Source organism: Trachypithecus francoisi, unplaced genomic scaffold (genome assembly GCF_009764315.1).
Source record: "Trachypithecus francoisi isolate TF-2019V2 unplaced genomic scaffold, Tfra_2.0 Lachesis_group11, whole genome shotgun sequence".
NCBI classification, from domain to species: domain Eukaryota; kingdom Metazoa; phylum Chordata; class Mammalia; order Primates; family Cercopithecidae; genus Trachypithecus; species Trachypithecus francoisi.
The window spans coordinates 15,541,538-15,561,355 of NW_022681456.1; the positions used below are offsets into that span (position 1 = coordinate 15,541,538).

Sequence of the window (19,818 nt, forward strand, 5' to 3'; positions counted from 1 at the left end):
GAGTGAGCAAGTGAATGAATGGAAAATCCATGTGACCTTAACCACACCCCAATGCAGAGGAGAATGGCTGAAATTGAAGAAAGCCCTTCTAGTTTAAGTAACCCAATTTCTATTGGCTCCACCCTGATTTCTTAGAGCAGGGGTCAGCAAACCTTTTCTGTAAAGAGCTAGATAGTAAATATTTTCAGCTTTGCCATATGGTCTTTGTTACAACTCCTTAACTCGCTATTTTAACATGAAAGCATCTATAGACAATTTGCAAACAAAGGTATGGCTGTCTTCCAATCAAACTTTACTGTGAACACTGACATTTGAATTTCATATAATTTTCACATGGCACAAGATATTACTCTTCTTTCGAAATTTTTCAACCATTTAAAGGAGTATCAAATCATTCTTAACCAATGGGTCATGCAAAAAACAGGCTTCGGGCTACATCTGGCCCATGGGCCATAGTTTGCAGCTCCCGTCTCAGAATCTGGTTCTAGCAAGCCTCAGTATCTTCACTTTTGCAAATTCTACACTCTGCAAACCCGTGACCTGCAGCAGTCTGAATAGGGGGCTAGCTGGGCATGTGCTGGGGTGGCCCAGTGCTGGAAGCCTTCTCAGAAAAGGGGGAGGCAGTGGAAGGTCCAGTGGCTTTGGGCAAACTGGACCCAGCTCCTGCTGCATGTCCTGGCAGAGAAGATTACTGGGCAAGTCATTAATCCTCTTGAGCCACTACTTCCTCATTGGAGGGATGGGAGGATGAAACGTTCCCCCTCGGGGCTCTTGTGTGGGTAGAATGAGTACAAGGCTTGTCTCAGGAGCTTGGAAAACTTCGATTCCCTTGTTCCTCAGCCTTTGTTCCTTCCACTTCCAAAGAGGCCGTGTAGCTTAGTGGTTAAGAATAAGACCCTAGTATCAAATAGACTGAGGGTAGAATGCCAGTTCTGCCTCATGTATCTTAGCTATATGACCTTGGCAAATGACCTGAACTCTTTGAGTCTCAGTCCCTCATCTGTTGGATAGGAATAACACCTGCCTCATGGGGTTAGGTTAGGACTACAACCTATGGAGATAATTTATGTAAAACCTTCAGCAGAGTCCTCATGGGGAGGTTCACAAATGCCATTATTATTCTGAGAAGGCAGCATAGCTCTATGTCTACAAGCATTGGTTCAGACAAAGCTGGGTTGCAGCCAGGCTGTGTCACTCAAAACACAACCTTGGGAAATTCCATCCCCCTTCTGCATTCTGGTTTCTCCATCTCTCCCATGAAAGTAGCAGATCCAGTAATTCCTAACGTTAGACTACAACCTGAGTTCAAAACATTTCTGTGCCTCTTCTCTCTTCTACATGTGTTGTCTTACACTATGGCCAGGTAGTTTCCATGCTCAGATACCTTCCCAGCCTCCTTTTCTTCTTACCTCCATCTCCATCTCCTTCTCCTTATCTTTCCATCTCCCTTCACCAAGGATCAGACCTGACCCACAGGTCCAGAGTTGACTCAGCCTCCATGACTGAAGGGAGCAGTGCCCCCCACACGTCACCCTGGCTGACTGCCTTACACAGGCCCTCCTCCCAGTGTCCTCAGCCTCCCTTCCTGTGCCCTCTTGGGCTCTGGGGCCCATGGGTGGAAAGAACACCGCCATTTGAGGTGGAGGTTATGCCTACCACGCATCTATCTGCCCTTGTGTCTCTTACCAGCTACAGAGTTATTAGAAAGAAAAAAAAATTGAACAGTAAACTCTCTTCCTCATTAGGGACCAAATTTTCCTGGGCCAAGAGTGTTAGGTTTTTCAGTAATCACCAAGCATTTGTTGTGTGCCCACTTCCAAAGAGGACCAGAGTAGGCTAAACCCTGTTGAAAAGACAGAAGGTGCAAAAATGCTTCCAGTCCTCAAAGAGTAACCACCATGAAGTCTCTAGAGCAAGGCTGAGCTACTTGGAGTATAAATTTGGTTCAGACTCCACTTTCTCATTTCAGTTCCCCCACCGGCTCAATATTTTCCAAACTGTCTACAGAATAAACATATACGTCTGGTTTTACTCTAGTCAGAAATCAGAGGTGTTTTCATGTCTTCCTTTTTTTCTCAGTTTACAAAAGGAACATGCATTTATTGGCAGAAAAATTAGGAAAGACAGATAAGCAGCAAGAGAAAAAAAAACCTTATAAAACCTCCTAATCCCAGTAGCCAGAGAGAGCTCTGCTAACAGCCTGGGGGCTATCCTCTCCCTGGATTTTTAATGCCTATGAATTAGGTGATATATGTGTACAGTTTTTAAAACAGTAATTCAGGCTACTGTTGAGTTGAAACATAATCAACAAAAAGAACTCAGTGTTTTGCTATCCTTTGATGTCTAGCCCTAGAGTGAAGGACCAGGGGTCTATTTGGTCTTTTTTTTTTTTTTATTATACTTTAAGTTCTAGGGTACATGTGCACAACGTGCAGGTTTGTTACATATGTATACTTATGCCATGTTGGTGTGCTGCACCCATCAACTCGTCAGCACCCATCAATTCATCATTTATATCATGTATAACTCCCCAATGCAATCCCCGTGGTACTTTGCTCATGGAAGAGGCTCAAAGTTCATCACTAATTTGATCTGGGCTTGGCTCATGGTCTATTTCATGTGTTAAGACAGCAGGTAAAAGCATATCTTGGTGTATTAGTCCGTTTTCACACTGCTGATGAAGGCATACCTGAGACTAGGCAATTACAAAAGAAAGAAGTTTAATGGACTCACAGTTCCACATGGCTGAGGAGGCCTCACAATCATGGCAGAAGGTGAACGGTGCATCTCACATGGCGGCAGACAAGAGAAGAGAACTTGCGGAGGGAAATTCCCCTTTATAAAGTCATCGGATCTTGTGAGACTTATTCACTAACACGAGAATGGCACAGGAAAGACCTGCCCCCACGATTCAATGATCTCCCACTGGGTCCCTCCCACAATATATGGGGATTATGGGAGCTACAATTCAAGATGAGGTTTGGACGGGGACACAGCCAGATTGTATCACTTGGCGTGAAACACAGCCCTCCCCAGCTACAGGGGGCGCCGGACGCATATCCCCAAGAAAACAGAGGATAGGAGTCATTCATTCCTCTGTTTATCCATGCACTCATTCCAAGAGCAGTTCCTCGGCCCCTCCCCTGGGCCAGTGTGGATAAGGATGCATCCAGCAGCTTGGAGACCTTCTAGCTCTAGCCACCTGCAGCCTGCTTTGCTTGTCTCTGGGTAGCAGCTGGGAATTCCCAAACAAAAGCAGCAAATGCATGATAAGGACTAACATGGCCCTGCCCTGAATTTCGAGGGTGGAAGGAAAGGCCTACAGTTGGAGTGGGGTAGTCTCAGCTGAGCTCAATGAACAAATGAGGGTTCAGAGTTCAGGCTCTCTGAATCTCCGGAGTCACCTGCTCTGCTTAGTTACCTTTTCCCGGGGATCTTATGAAATCCTGAAAAGAGGTGAAGGTTTGAGTCCTGAACTCAAGTCCTGACCCTGTTGCCTACTCACTGGGGGACCCTGGCGCAGGTAATTTTTACCTTCCTGCACATGAATTTCTTCATTTATAAATCGTGTCTCTCTTACTAGGGGAGATGGTGTGAGAAGTTCTCAGGGCAGTCCCTTGCAGGAGAAAACTCCATCAACAGAGACCATCATCTTATCTCATTTAACCTGCAAGTACTGCTGAGTAGTGGGTATTAAAATTGGACATAAAGATCACACGCACCTGTGCAAAAGATGGAAGTGGCAAGATGCTTATTTCCTGCCCTCAAAAAAATAACAGCTAGGGAATCTCCAAAGCAGGCTGAGCCCCTTGGAATATGAATTTGGTTCAGACTGTACGCCCCCACCTCAGAGGTTACAAAGCACTGTGAGTTCCAAAGGTTTTAGGTAACTTGCCCAAAATCACGTAGCCAGGAAGTGGCAGATTATCTCAGGTGGTTCTGATTCTGAAGTGTATGCTCCTAACTAGGCTGACTTATTGCCCCAGTCTCCTGGTCTGTACCCACTTTAGAGAGTTATAAGGAGCATATAATGAGGTGCTGCCCGGAAAGCTTTCGCCTCTGTGCCTGGCATCCTGGTAGGCCCTCTAAAGATGGTCGTCATCCTGAACAGGATGGTGCTACCCTTTGTGGAGGGATTTGATAAGGAGTATCAGGCTAGAAGTTGTCACAAGTTAATGCAGAGTCTTTGCCTTGAAACAACACAGGGTGGTGGGAAGGGGGGCCCTGCTGCCTCTCCTGAGATACCTACCCCGGTCATCCTATTAATGGAAGCATCTAGCACCCAGTTTGTTTCTCTATTGCCCTAATTATAATTTGCATTTATTATTATTTTATTTGCATATTGTCTCATGAGAATGTCAGCTCATTCAAGCACAGTGTCAGTCCTTCTTGTCACCTGCACACACCATCATTGTGACAATAAGGAAAACGTCTTTGGCCTGGCACAGTGGTTCATGCCTATAATCCCAGCACTTCTGGAGGCCAAGGCAGGTGGATCACCTGAGGTCAGGAGTTCGAGACCAGCCTGGCCAACATGGTGAAACCCTGTCTCCACTAAAAACACAAAAATTAGCCAGGCATGGTGATACATGCCTGTAATCCCAGGTACTTGGTAGGCTGAGGCAGGAGAGTCACTTGAACCCAGGAGGTGGAGATTTCAGTGAGCTGAGATTATGCTGCTGCACTGCAGCCTGGGAGACAGAGCAAGACTCCATCTCAAAAATAAAAGAAAGAAAAGAAAACATCTCTGTTCAGTGCTAGTACTTGATACCTTTCTAACTCTAACTTGCTAAACTAGTTTTGTTGTTTTGTTTTTTTACAAAAAGAAGAGCCCTCAACCTTAGGGCCTTTGGCAGACCACAGTGCCAAACTAGGATTTCACTTTGTTTTTAATACGTTTGTCTTCATTGTATTTATTTTTACTCTTTACCTGGGGTTAGGGATTCTAGCTTTCCATCTGGCAATGATAGAAGGTAATGACAGAAAGTATCTCTTTAAAATGCACTGATATTTTCCCCCAAGGGCAGTACATTTAATAAAAGCTATGAAGTGATAAATAGGAGTTGGCTGATCTGGCAAATTCATGTAAATACAAGTGGGCAGATCTTGAATGACTGCAAGGTGAAGAACACTGAATCAGATGTGCAGCCTTAAGGAGATGCTGAGAAAATATGATGCAGGATTGGGGAAGAGCATGTCTCAGGGTATCTTTGGACAGTGGCAACAAGAGCGGGTCCCAGGCTGGACCCCACAATGTGACAGGAGGTAGAGGAATGCCAGGTTACCATTTCCCTGCAATTCTTCCTGGAGTGACCTGGAGGCTCACACTTCCCAGTTTGCATCCTATGGGGTGGGAATACTCCCTCCCTATGAAGCCCAGACCGGAGAGGGCAGAAGGTCACCCAGATGCCCAGCAGCTTGGTGTCATACAGTCTGGGGCAGAAGGGATGGCCCCTAATGGGCAGAACCCCACATCTCAGTCTTTGAAGAGACCAGAGCAGCCAGACTCTGACTTTTTTTTTTGAGACAGAGTCTCCCTCTGTCATCCAGGTTGGAGTGCAGTGGTGCGATCTCGGCTCACTGCAACCTCTGCCCTCCAGGTTCAAGCAATTCTCCTGCCTCAGCCTTCTGAGTAGCTGGGACTACAGGTGCACACAACCACACCTGGCTAATGTTTGTATTTTTAGTAGAGACAGGGTTTCACCATGTTGGCCAGGATGGTCTCCATCTCTTGACCTTGTGATCCCGCCCACCTCGGCCTCCCAAAGTGCTGGGATTACAGGCGTGAGCCACCGTGCCCGGCCGCCTCTGACCTCTTGACTTAGCAAAATCAGATTCAGTTATGGGGGGAAAAATTTAGCAAGACAGAAAGAGAGTCTATGCTTCCTTTTTCCCTCCCCACTTCTCTGCACCTTGCAGCAATATCAGAGGCTGGAGGAGGGGAGGGAGGGCCTGCACTAACAAAAGCTCAGTGCCCTCATGGGCAGCTAGGCTCTGTCTTTGCATATTCTGATGCCTGGCAGGCCATTGTCATCTTTCTTGTCTGGCTAGGATGTGAGCCTTCCCCAGCCAGCCCCTTCCTTAATGGAACTCTATAACTCTTCATTTCCTGGACACACGTTGAGTTAAGCAGGTGGCAGACAGCTGGCATTTCTCACTTGCTTTCTGGCATGTCCCATTTTTATAGGAAGCTAACCTGGCATTTTTTATTATAAAGCCCCAGAGTCCCAAGGTTTAATATCTTGAGCGTTAGATTCATGAGCGACTTGGAAGTTAGAGATTGCCGGAGGCTGGAATTTGATGGAGTGCGTGACCTGTCACTTGGAATGTGATTTATTTGCTCAAGAGAGGGGGGAAGAGCATGGGACAATTAAATGGGATTTGAGTTTTGAGAAGTGGGGAATGCTTGAAAGGGAGTGGGTCGCAGAGGGGTTGTAAATCCATCCCTCTGACAGCTCGAGTGTTTTATAAAATAACAGCTGACTTTGAAACCAACTGCCTTGTGAGCTCAAGTCAGGCAGCACCAGGGACTATTTGCACCCAGCTATCTGTGTATTTTATTTGGAAGGCAAACACCTGTAGAGAGCAACCACTGGGAGACACTCTTTGGATTCCAGCCAGACGGCCTTTGCCATGTTACTCAAGCACGCCACACGTTGTCCTACCTCAGGGCCTTTGCACTGGCTGCTTTCCCCAGCTTGGAGTTCTCTCCCCAGATTTCCACATGCCTGGCTTTTTTCTTCATTCAGCTCTCAGAATAAAGATTACCTCCCCAGAGTGGCTTTCCGTGGGCACTCTGGCTAAAGATGCCCCCAACTTCATCTACTCTCTATCCAATAAGTCTCTGCATTCATTTTTTACAGCACTGGTACCTCTCTGAAGTCTTATTTATTTGCTTGTTTACCACCTTCCTTCTCCACTGGACCTTCGGCTTGTGGGATTAAGGACTAGGTCAGTGGTATGTACATATCTTCTGCACCTGGAACACGGTGCCAGGACCGTCCTGGCACCCATGTAGTGGATTTTGAACTTAACAGATGACCTCTGGGCCTCCATAAAAGGAGAGTGGGCTTGAGCAGTGGTTCTCAAAGTGGGGTTTCCTGGACCTCCAGCATCAGCATTATCTGGAAACTTGTTAGAAATGCACATCAGAAACTCCATTGCAGGTTAAAGGTGGCTGGGGTAGGGCCACCTTTGTTTTAACAAAGCTCCCCAGGAGATTCTAGTGCCTGCTCAAGTTTGTTAACCATTGGCCTAGTGCTTAAACACCTACGGGATCTAGGTAGGTGCTGTAAATATAGGAAGTAGACCAGGTGTGGTACATTACAGAGTGGTGAGGACTGTGGCAAAGGAGACCGCAGGTGCGGACCCCCAAAGAAGCTGTTATGTTTTGTTGGTTGTCACACCATGGTGGGGATCTCACTCCCTGGAATACTAGAAGGAAAGGTCTGGCCGTGGGAAGCAGCCTAGGGCACTGCATCCATTCATTCATTCATTCATTCATGTGTTCAGCACCTGTAACATTAACCAGATAAACCCAGTCCCTGCCTGTATTAGTCCATTTTCACAGTGGTGACAAAGACCTACCCAAAACTGGGAAGAAAAAGAGGTTTAATTGGACTTACTGTTCCCCATGACTGGGGAGGCCTCAGAATCATGGCAGGAGGCGAAAGACACGTCTCACATGGCAGCAGCAAGAGAAAATGAGGAAGAAGCAAAAGCAGAAACCCCTCATAAACCCATCAGATCTCATGAGACTTATTCACTACCACAAGAATAGCACAGGAAAGACTCACCCCCGTGATTCAATTACCTCCCCCTGGGTCCCTCCCACAACACACGGGAATTCTGGGAGATACAATTCAAGTTGAGATTTGGGTAGGGACACAGTCAAACCATATAACTGCCCTCTTAGGGCTTACAGTCTGGAGTGGGGAGACAGTTCATCATCATAGGCTCCAGGCAACAGCTGTTCAATTACAACTACAACAGGTGTTGCAAAGGTAGAGTCCACAGTGCTTCAGGGACCTACTGGAGGGAGTGACCTAGTTGGAGAGGCCATGGGAGGCTTTTGAGGCAAGTGGGAAAAGCATTGCAGACCAAGGAAATGGCAGAGGCAAAGGTTCGGAGGTGGGCTGGTGTGATTGGAACTCTGTGAATGACAGGGAGAGTCATACGAGAAGAGGGAAAACGGTGTGTAGGAGCCAGACTACATGGGACCTCCAGGCACTGGGAGACTTGGGTGTCTATCCAGAGAGCACTGTGGAGTCATTGTAGCAGTGGAGTGACCGAATCAGTTTTGCATTTTGAGGCAGTTGCTCATAGTACCGGATGGAGAATGAACTGGGGAAGCCAGAGAGACAGTGAGGAACCGTTGTCATCATTCAGGAAGAAAAATCTTAATGGTAATATTATTAGTGATAATACGAGCAGCTGGTGAAGGAGTAGACACTGTAGCTGGACACCAGACGAAGCACTTGTGTGCTTTCATCTCAACCTCACACCTGCTCACGAGGCAGCACTTACTGCCCCACTGTTTTAGTGGCTTGAAACAACAAACAACGAGAACACTGGTTCTGAAAGTCAGAAGTCCAAAGTGGGTCTCATGGAGCTAAAATCAGGATACTGGCAGGGCTATGCTCCTTCTAGAGGTTCTAGAGGAGAATCCGTTTTCTTGCCTTTTCCAGCTTTTTAGAGGCTGCCTGCATTCCTTGGCTCGTTGCCCCCTCCTCTATCTTCAAAGTCGGTGATGGTGGGTTGAGTCCTTCTTCCCCATCACATCCGTTCAGCTCCCTCTTCTATCAGATCTCCTTTTGCCTCTCTCTTTTGTCTCCCCCTTTGCGTTTGAAGACCTTTGTGACATCCATCTGGCCCACCTGGCTAATCTGTCTGTCTCAAGAGTATGACTCAATAACATCTGCAAAGTCCCCTTTGCCATGTAGGGTAAATTTTCACCAGTTCCAGGGATTAGGATGTGGACATCTTTGGAGCCATTATTCAGTTCACCACACTCCTGGTTATAGAGGCAGAGCCTGTGTCCCCATGAGATACAGGTGCCCCAAGGCCATGGGGGCTTGGGGTGACAGAGCTGGGCTGGGAGCCAGGGTGTCAGTCCTCAGAGGTGGCTGCTCCCAGAGAAAGCCCCTGTTCCCCACTATTCACGCCTGGCCCGGGTGCCTGGGCTTGGTGGTGAGGCGTTTGGAGGAGGGAAAGGGCATGGCTGCCACCGGCATCCAGACTTCTGTCCCAGCCACTGTTTTGGCAGAATGAGCCCGTCTGGACAGAGGCCCTCAGAGACAAACCTTCTAGATGGTTTTATCTCACTGTTTCTGATAAGCCCCTTTTAGGTTGGTTTATAATAACCATCTCGTACCCACAGTGCCATCTTAGCCAAAGGCTCTCTGTGTCACCTGAGATAGGGGCTCAAAGGGCAGCCTTGTGGGTACTGCCTGAGGCCAGGCTGGGAGAGGTGGGGTACCTGCAGATAGGATGGGGAATTCCCAGGCCTTGCCCTCTTCTTGGAGAAAGATGATTTTTGGTGTAGAGAGATACCGAGAGGTGCATGTGCGTGTGTGTACTAGAAGCTAGAGAGGTACTAAATACACTATTGAGCCACTAAAACACTTTCTACTGACCTCCAGATGGACTGTACTACCAGCAGGCCTCATTAATCTTCATTGCCATAGGCGATGGGGATAGTGACGTTACAGCTACCACTTTCTGAGGGCTTATGACATGCCAGAGACTCAGAGAAAGTTGCTAAGAAGCAAAAGATGGGTTTTAAGAACATAGCCTCCAGATCCAGATGGCCTGCATTAAAACCCCAGTTCCTGCAATTCCACAATTGGGTATTTATCCAAAGGAATGGAAATCAGCATGTCAAAGAGAGATCTGTGCTCCCTGGTTCATTGTAGACCTCTTCACAATAGCCAAGATATGGAATCAACCCAAATCCATCAACAGATGAATGGATCAAGAAAATATGGCATATAAATGCAATGGAATATTATTCAGCCTTAAAAAAAGAAGGAAATCCTATCGTGCATGACAACATGAATGAACCTGGAGGACATTATGCTAAGTGAAATAAGGCAGGCATAAAAAGACAAATACTGGCCGGGTGTGGTGGCTCAGGCCTGTAATCCCACCACTTTGGGAGGCCGAGACGGGGTGGGGGGCGGGGGGTATTGGGAATCACCTGAGGTCAGGAGTTCAAGACCAGCCTGGTCAACATGGTGAAACCCCATCTCCACTAAAAATACAAAAATTAGCTGGGTGTGATGGTAGGCACCTATAATCCCAGCTACTCAGGAGGCTGAGACAAGAGAATTACTTGGACCCAGGAGGCGGAGGTTGCAGTGAGCTAAGATGGCACCACTGCACTCCAACCTGGGTGACAGAGTGAGACTCCGTCTCAAAATAAATACATAAATTAAAAGACAAATATCACATGATCTCACTTATATGTGGAGTCTAAAACAGTCAGTCATAGAAATTGAGTAGAATGGTGGTTACCAGAGGCTGGGGAGTGTGGGGAGTGGAGAGACTTTGATCAAAGGACACAGAACCTCATTTAGACAGGAGGAACAAGTCAAGAGATCTATTGAACATCATGGTGATTATAATCAATAACAATATGTTATATACTTGAAAACTGCTGAGGGAGTAGATTTTAAGTGTTCTCACCACACACAAAAAAATGTGAGATAATGCATAAATGAAATAGCTTGATTTAGCCATTCCACATATATACATACATCAAAACACCATGTAGTACACAATAAATATATACAACTTTTACACATTAAATTAAAATCATCCCAGCTGTACCTAGCCCCTGAGCCTCAAGTTTGTCATCTATAAAATGAGATTGATACCATGCTTCATTGAACCATTGAAGATACCTTCAATTAGAATATTCACCATTTAGGCTGGGTGCAGTGGCTCATGCCTGTAATCCCAGCACTTTGGGAGACCGAGGCAGGAGGATCACTTCAGCCCAGGAGTTTGAGACCAGCGTGGACAACATAGTGAGACCCCATTTCAAAGAAAAGAATATTCACCATTTATTTTATGTGCTACAAAGAAAGAAATACAGTGCCAATGAAACTATGCTCTGTCAATGATTGCAGGACACATTCTGATTTTAAAGATGTGCATATTTGGAATCAATGAGATACAGCAAGAATACCCACTACGTAAGGCTCTTATCCTTAGGCTGCCTGGCACATAGAATGTGCCCAGGACATGTGAGCCTGTATTGTTTCTGCTGGACCCATTTTACAGACATGGAAACTGAGGTTGAAGTCACATCTGAAGGTCACCCAGCAGTAGTAAATGCTGGAGTCAGGATTTGGACTCAGTTTGTGCTCTGCTGTTCCCTTAGCTGTGATACCTGATTAATGGTTCAAGAATCATGTCCGATAACTGGGCACCCACACAGTGGAGGAGAGGATAGGAAGAAGATCGGGAGTGGGTTCCCATCAAGGCTATGCATCCACGAGCTGGGTCTCTGGGTGTCCATATCCTCACCCATAAAATAGATATAATAGGGTTTGCTATTATATATAGGGGTTGCAGCATTGCTAGAAGGAATCATGGAGGTGATATAGGTCCAAAGCACATGCTCAGTAAACTTTCATCCTCTTCTCCCTTCCTTTCCCTACATCCCACACTGCGCATGGCTTTTCAGCCACCATTATTAGTCATGAGAAATTCTAAGCTCAGAGCAGTTGCTGTGGACACTTGGACTGACTTGCCAGGACCATCCTAGCCTCAGTCATCCTGGACATCCTGCCTGATGCCTGCTCAGCTTTCATCTTCAACTTATCTCCAGCTTAGCTCTTGATAAACACCCAGGTGGGCACAGCCAGGCCTGGAGCCCCAAATTCCTCTGTAGACATTGCCCATCTGCAAATACTCTTCACTGTGTAAAGACTTTAGAAAAGGATACCTTGGGTATCAGTGCTGCTTTACATTTTTTTACAGATTTCAACACCATATATTATATTAATTGTTAATTCTTTCCCTGCTTACTCTTTTTTTTTTTTTTTTTTTTTTTGAGACAGGGTCTCACTGTCACCCAAGCTGGATTGTGGTGGTGCAATCACCATGCCCTGCAACCTCTGCCTCCTGGACTCAAGAGATCCTCCCTCCTCAGCCTTCCAAATAGCTGGGACTATAGGCATGTGCCACTTCACACAGCTAGTTTCTTTGTGTATCCTTTGTAGAATTGGAGTCTTGCCATGTTGCCCAGGCTATGACTTTTTAAAACATGTTTTGGAAGGATAACATACCTGCAAAAGTATCCAGATCATAAAAGAACAGCCCAGTGAATTTCTGCTAAGTGTATCCATGTAACCAGCACCCAAATCAAAACACAGAACGCTGCCTTCCCCCAGCCCCCTAATAATGCTCCTTCCACCGCCCGCCACACACACACACAAGGGCCATCACTGTGCTGACTTCTGGCACCTAGGTCAGTTTCATTTGCACTTTATATAAATGGAATAGTCTTGGGTGTCAGGCTTCCTTCACTCAACATTATGTTGGTGGGCTTTATCCATGCTTTTTGCAGTTAGCAGTAGTTTGGTTATTTTTATATAGTACAGCATGAACATATTTTGTTATATGTATATATCATATTTTATCCACTTTTCTGTTGACGAACATTTGGGTTGCATCTTAGTTTGGACTACCATGATAAAGTACTGCACACTGGATGGCTTAGAAGCAACAGAAATTGTGCCTGTAGTCCCAGCTACTCGGGAGGCTGAGGCAGGAGAATCACTTGAACCCGGGAGGCAGAGGTTGCAGTGAGCCAAGATTGTGCCACCACACTCCAGCCTGGATGACAGAGGGAGACTCTATCTCAAAAAAAAAAAAAAAGAAAAGGAAAGAAAGAAACAACAGAAATTTATTTCTCACAGTTCCAAAGGCTGAAAAGTCAACAATCCAGTGCTAGCATGGGCAGATTCTGGGGAGGGCCGTCTTCCAGACTGTTGACTTCTCCTTGTGTCCTCATACGGCAGGGAAAGAGTGAGAAAACTGGCTGGAGTCCCTTTTAAAAAGCACTAATCCCATTCATGAGGCTCCGCCCTCATGACTTAATTATCTTCCAAAGCCCCACCTCCTCATACCATCACACTGGGATGAGGATTTCAACATACAGATATGGGGACACAAACATTCAATCCATTGCTGGTTGGTTCTAGTTTGGGATTTCAACAGACAGGTTGCTGTTAACATTCTAGTGCATGTGTAGGCGTGAATATGAGAATTCATATCTGTTGGATACTTACTCAGAGGAAGAATTGCTGGTTGTAGATTTGTATTAGTCCGTTTTCATGCTGCTAATAAAGACCTACCGGAGACTGGGTAATTTATAAAGGAAAGAGGTTTTATGGACTCACAGTTCTACATGGCTGGGGAGGCCTTACGATTATGGTGGAAGACCAAAGAGAAACAAAGGCACTTCTTACACGGCAGCAGACAAGAGTGCTTGTGCAGAGGAACTCCCCTGTATAAAACCATCAGATCTCGTAAGACTTATTCAATACCAGGAGAACAGTAGGGGGGAAACTGCCCCCATAATTCAATTATCTCCACCTGGCCCTGATCTTGACACATGGGAATTATTACAATTCAAGGTGAGATTTCGGTGGGGACACAGCCAAACCATATCAGGTTATTATTTGTATGTATATTTCACCTGAGTAGCTGTGCCAAACTGGTGCAGTAGTTTCTCCAGAAGCTCCTGAGGTCATATGGGAGTGAAAGAAGCAAAGACCAGTAGCTGCTGAAGGGAAAGAGGACGTAAGGAGGGAAAGAAGACAAGGGGTGGAAATCTGAAGCTTGAGACGTTCCTGCAGTTACCCTGAACAGGAGACTCCGGGGAGTCTTGGAGCCTTGTTGATGGTGATTTGCTCTGCGGTCTGCAGTGGGGAGGGTAATTTCTGGGCTTTGGCCTGTGATGAGTGTAGGTGGCTGTTCAGGAACAAAGTATCCAGGGGAGGGAATCTGCCCACGGTCTCAAATATTGAAATGTCAACATGGAGTAATTGGCTGCTCTACCCACCCTTCCTCCACCTCTGCTCCAGCAGCCACAGCAAACGCCCTGCCTGGGACAGCAACCTAGGGGATGCGGGGTCAGCCCTGACTCATTCTGGGCTGCCTCCCGCCAACTGGCTGGGTGACCTCCTCGAACACGTGAATCAGACTTTCTGTGAGTCAGCTACCCGGGGACTTCACCTTAAGCCGATGAAGAAAAAAATGTTAAAGATCATGGGTGGCTATCAGTAGCATTTTAGAAGAGTATACAGATGGGTGGACAGATAAACAGTATGATATGTATATAGATATATCACTTATATATATTTGCGCAAGTGTATGTGTGTCTGTTTACTATTTTGTTAATCACTTACAACTTCTTACAATAGCCAGTGATCTCATGGAAAGTTACCATGAAATGTACTAGGCGTAAAGAGGTGCCTATACCTTTACATGCCTGGTTTCATGTGATTCTCCTGACAGCTCAGAAAGGCAGGAGCTGTTGGCCCCATTTTGTAGATAATAAAACTGAAACTCAGAGAGGTTAATGCACCCCCCCAAGGTCACACAGCCACTAAATGACAGATCAGGATTCTAACCCCTTAGTCCTACTCTAAGTCCCCATGCTCCTAACCACTGTGCTATACTTCCCACTGCATGCCAAGGCCTGTTTCCAACTCTGTATTTCATTCAATCCTCATACTCAATTACAGGGTTAAGTATTATTAGTTTCCTTTGGTCAATGAGGAAACTGAGGCCCAGAGAGGTGAGGTAACCCATCTCAAGACAGTAAGTAAGGAGCACAGCTGGGATTCTAACTGAGATCCCTCTGATACCAGCGTTCTTGCTTTAATCACAGGACATACAATCTCAGCAAAGCCCAGTACACGACAAGGGCTCAGTAAATACCAAATGGATGAACACAATGCCAGGAGTATTTTAGCAATAACGTCGTAGGTTAAAAGAGGAAGATTCAAACGGTGATTTTGATGGAGATGGAAAATTAATTTTCACAGTGACGTTCTTTCTTCTTTTGGCCCACATTGCATACTCTGAGCCAGTCACAGTGCTAGGGGCTGGGAGTGCTATGATGAATCCAGAATCCATTCATTCAGTGACGGCTTGTGGGTGCCTGCTCTGTGCGTGCTGGGAATTGGACTCACTGCAGAGGAACGGGACGGATGAGCATACAGGCGACTAAATGAGAAGGTGTTACTTTCGCTGCATAATGTCCTTTTGCATCCTGTCATTCATCTTAAACGACTAGTCCTGGAAATGAACTCAATGAGGCTGAAAATGGTTTGAAAAACTCTATCTAGACAGGCGTCTGGTCTGGGGGTGGTATTACTGGTGTTTACACATCGCCGTCCAAACAATTGACTGCATCGTTTGCTGATGATACTTAATACACATCAGCCACCACTTTACTGGTCTTTCATCACTGTCCTCACACACTGACGCCTGGCAAGTGCATGCAGCTGGCGTGAATGGCTAATAGAATGCTGTCTGAGTGGCGTCTGAGGACCCAGAAGTTGTTGATTTATGTGCTGCTTTCCACCTGTGAGCCTCTGGGATGGGCTGGACGTGGCAAACCCGTTTCTGAACTAGGCTAGATTCTGTGGGTGTCCTTGTCGGTCAGCCACGTTAGCCAAGTTTCTAAAGAATCTACAAGAACTTCCTCCCAGATCTCCATCCCAGAACCAGATCTGAAGTCCAGTCCCAGACTTATTATCTCCTAAGCACAATAGTGGTGTGTCCACGTGTCTCTTCCATCATTTGTCACTTGAAGTAACTGTCATGCGTCACCCTCTTCTGAACAACTGCCATTAATTTATCTTGTCCTTTTGCTTTTTAGCCTCTGTAAGGGACGGACGCTCTATTCTGTCGTGAGAGACGCCAAAATCGTCTTGGATGTCAACAAAACCAGGCAGATTGCTCAAGAAATTGTGAAGGTACTGTCGGCTCTAGGGCCTCCTACCTAAATCTCAGAAAGACCCAGTTTCCCCCAGAGAAGCCCCCCAACCCCAGGACTCCTAAGATTCATGGTTGGATTTCAGACTACCAATCTGGACTTAAATTAGACTTGACCTGAAAAATGCCAGGCCATGTGTAAGTAAGAATTCTGCCTCGATACGATCTTTAGGAACTATCCACCAATGGTTGCTTTCCATCTGGTGTCTCATTGCTATGGTACTTGGACCTATGCAAGGACCAGGGGTCACATACAAGCTATTCAGCCCTCTTGGTTAGGATCCACCATCCATCGAGGCCTTGAACTCCCATGAGTGGAAACCATCTCTCTCCACTGCTGCTAGGGAAACATCAAATTGTTGGGTGTTGTTTTGGATTAAAACAAACAAGAACATCCTGTGTTTTCTGGCAGGTGCCTTATTAGTCAGTTGTACTCAAGCTTTCATTTCTCATTTGGAGGTGTTAGGACCAAGCTGTAAGAGGAACGATGCGACTGCCCACAAAGGCAAAAAAAAGAAACCACTGCAACTCTAGATGTTTGCCCTTGAACGAGGCTTCCAATAGACTCTTCTCTGTTCTTAATGGGCAGTTATGAACATCTCTTTAGGAACTCAGTGCCTTCTGCAGCAGCATAGATTAAGTAGGTCTGACTATCTAGTCTTGCAGAAGAGTTAGTCTTTAAAGGGGAAGTGGATGAAAATGGTTGGTTGAATTCCTTTCCCTGGGGATCTCTTTTGCTGCTTCTTCAGGAATCAGATGAGCAAATGGGGATGGCCTTTCTGTGGTCTGAGAGTGGCAATGGATTTGTGTCTTGGGGGCCCTGCCTGTTCCTGCTTGCCATGCCTTCCCCGACCTCACCCCCAGGACCCTTGGTCAGACCCCAGGCCCTACCACTGTTGAGTGTGGTCCCATTAGGGAGCCAAGTCTTCAGGACAAGGGATGTGAACTCAAGCCAGGGTGGCAGTGAGCTCTTAGGTTGTTCTCTGGCAACTCCCTGTTCCTTGCTTCTTGCAGGGCATGGGCTACCTCCACGCCAAGGGAATCCTGCACAAGGACCTCAAGTCAAAGAATGTCTTCTACGACAACGGCAAAGTGGTCATCACGGACTTTGGACTCTTCAGCATTTCTGGGGTGCTGCAGGCTGGCAGGTGAGAGGAGAGTTTCCTAACAGATGATGGTCAGGAGGTGGGAAGTTAGTCCAAATGGCTTTAGGGTTGGGCCTGAAGTTGCTGAGCTGAGTGGGTCAGCTGCTCTACTGATGCGAGATGCCAAGGCCGTGCTGTGTTTCCCCATGAGGAGGCCAGCACCTTGCTCACCTGTCTTGTCTTTGAGTATGTGTGATTGGACACAGAGCATCCCCAGATCTTTCAAAGCCCCTACCCTTGAATTTAACTGGAGGGCTCTCCTCTAACTCTTAAGTACTCACCTGGAAGTTGAGATCACCCAAGAGGCCTTGCTCAAAGTTTTCTTAGGAATTAATTGATTTTAGTACAGGAAGAGTACAGTTAACGGCAAGGGGTTTAAAGTCAGAGGCAACCATGGCCTGACACAGCTCTTCCACTTATTAAATGTGACTTTAATCAAGCCGAACAACGTCTCTGAACTTTAGTTTCCTTGTCTGTAAGAAAAGTGGTAGGTTTGATGATGTCTTAATCAGTTCTTGTGAGGATAAAATGAGAACAAGCATCAAGCATCCACCCAATGCCTGATGCACCTCAAAAGCTCCACAAAGGGTAGCTGCTGCTGAGTTGTTGTAATTAGTATTAATTTGCATATACCTCCCAGTATCACCCAGGAGAATCATTAACCGTCGTTAAGTAATTAACTCTCAGCCACTACTCACCCTAGAGCAAGCCGCATTGAATTGGCCACGTGAAAAGCAGCTTGATCTCAGATAACCCGTAATTCAGAAAGTCTACCCTTGTGACTTTTAATTTGAACTATGCTCTCTCTCTCTCTGTCTCGCTCTCTCACTGTCTCTCTCACTCTCGCTCTCATTTTAAACCTCTGCATGCTTTTTGTAATCCTGCATTTTGTAACGAATGGTGCATCTCTTCAGAAAGCCCACAGTTTCTCTCATTTTACTTCAGTTTCAGCTGCTTTTGAGAACCACGGATTTTTTTTTTTTTTTTTTTTGAGGAATGCCGCAGGGACCCCGACAAAGTGAATCTTGTTTGTGCTGTACGATACCTTGAATCTGTTATAAGTCGGACCATTTGGAATCTGACAAAACTTCACGTAGCTGTTTCTGTGTGATAAGGACCAAACAGATGCTTAAGTTTCTTTTTCAGATTTTACTCCACCCAAGAAAGATTAACCATAGTCTACAAAACGATCTGTAGTCCCTAAGGCAGTAAGTAGGCAGTAAATATATAAATATATCAAGAGATACTGGAGAGAGTCCCTCCAGTTGGAACCCAAGAAGCCCAGGAGGGCAAGACCGTGTAGAATCCCTTCTTCCCTCTGACTCCCCTGCAGCAGTTAAGTTCCTGGTTCGCTGGCAGGGAACTCATACCCTTCCCAGTTTCCCAGTGTCCCAGGAGAACTGCAAGGACGCAATGGTGGGTGACTTCACTGTGAACCCAAGTATTTGCATCAAGACAAAAGGAGGCCCAGTAAGAGTTTTCTCTAACTTGCTTCTGGGCTTTTATAAAAAGCAGACATTCTTCCCTCCTGGTGGCATGTCCACACTTCTCCCTTTCACCTCACCAGTGGCTTCTCCCTGCAGTGGAGGAAAGGGGTGCAGGACCTCTGATTTTCTTCCTTTAGACTCAGTTTTCTGAAGCCACAAGGAGAAGAGGAAGAAAAAGAAATGGAATGGAATGGAATGCCTTGGGCATCCCTTCCTTTAGCTCATTCATGGAGACCCAATGTCAACCAGGAAGTTAGTTCAACCAAGTCAAGGGCAATGTGGCTTCCAGTCTGCTTGTCCAGACAGCAGCCCCTCCCACCCCTGCCCCAGCCAGGTTGTCAACACAAACCCAGGGAGTGCCCTCAGCAACATCTCCCAACAAGAAATTCACATTTCCCGGCCACGCACAAGTAGCCATCAATGACTTCTTATGCTTTTATCCTTGTTCCAGTTATGTATTATCCTACAATGAACCATCTCAAAACTTAGTGGCTTAAAACAAGGTATTGTCATCCCTCATGGTTCTGTGGGTTGACTGGGCTCAGCTGAGCTCTTGTGCTCAGTTTGTCATAGGTACAAATTGGATGGGGGGTAAAATTGGAGACAACTGAAGGCTTCCTCATTCACACAGCTGGGCTGGGCTGGCTGAAACATCTGGGGGACTGATGGGGTCTCTCTCATCTCCCTGCTTTTCCCTCTTCATGCAGCCTCTCTGCATGACTACATTGGGTTTCCTCACACCATGGCAGTCTCAGGGTAATCAAACTTATGTAGCAAGTGGGTTCTACCAAAGCAAGCACGTTGCAAACCATGACAGGGAGGTGGAACTCTTGGGTGTCCCATGAATCCCAGGACGTTTCCCGGGTAGTAGATTTGCCTCAATATTTATGAATACCTCCAGTGTAGCTCTAGGGATCCACAGAGTCCCCTCAGGGGTTCAGGTCCATTTATTCCCTCTTGTTTATGCAAAGGCATCTTTGATAACTGCCCCCATTGCAGCCTGGAGCCCCCAGTGCAGCAGCCAGAGTCCAGGAGACACCCCTTGAATAAGGGGCATCTGTGGCCCTAATCAACAACCTAGGGGCTGGATTATAGGAGTGGAGAGAGAAGGGAGCTGGCCAGGCTTTGGGCATTGCAGGAAGCAGGGCCAGTATCTCTCAGGAGAT

The 19,818-nt window shown here is 46.4% G+C and overlaps 1 protein-coding gene across 3 annotated transcripts in view; it reads left to right on the forward strand.

The window, feature by feature from the left end:
* KSR2 (kinase suppressor of ras 2) overlaps positions 1-19,818 on the forward strand; it is a 512,275-nt gene that overhangs the window by 472,188 nt on the left and 20,269 nt on the right. For all 3 annotated transcript variants that reach the window (XM_033220446.1, XM_033220445.1, XM_033220444.1), the window contains 2 exons: positions 15,905-16,001; positions 17,035-17,168. In XM_033220446.1, coding sequence (XP_033076337.1) covers positions 15,905-16,001; positions 17,035-17,168 — 231 coding nt within the window. The remainder of the gene's footprint in view (positions 1-15,904; positions 16,002-17,034; positions 17,169-19,818) is intronic.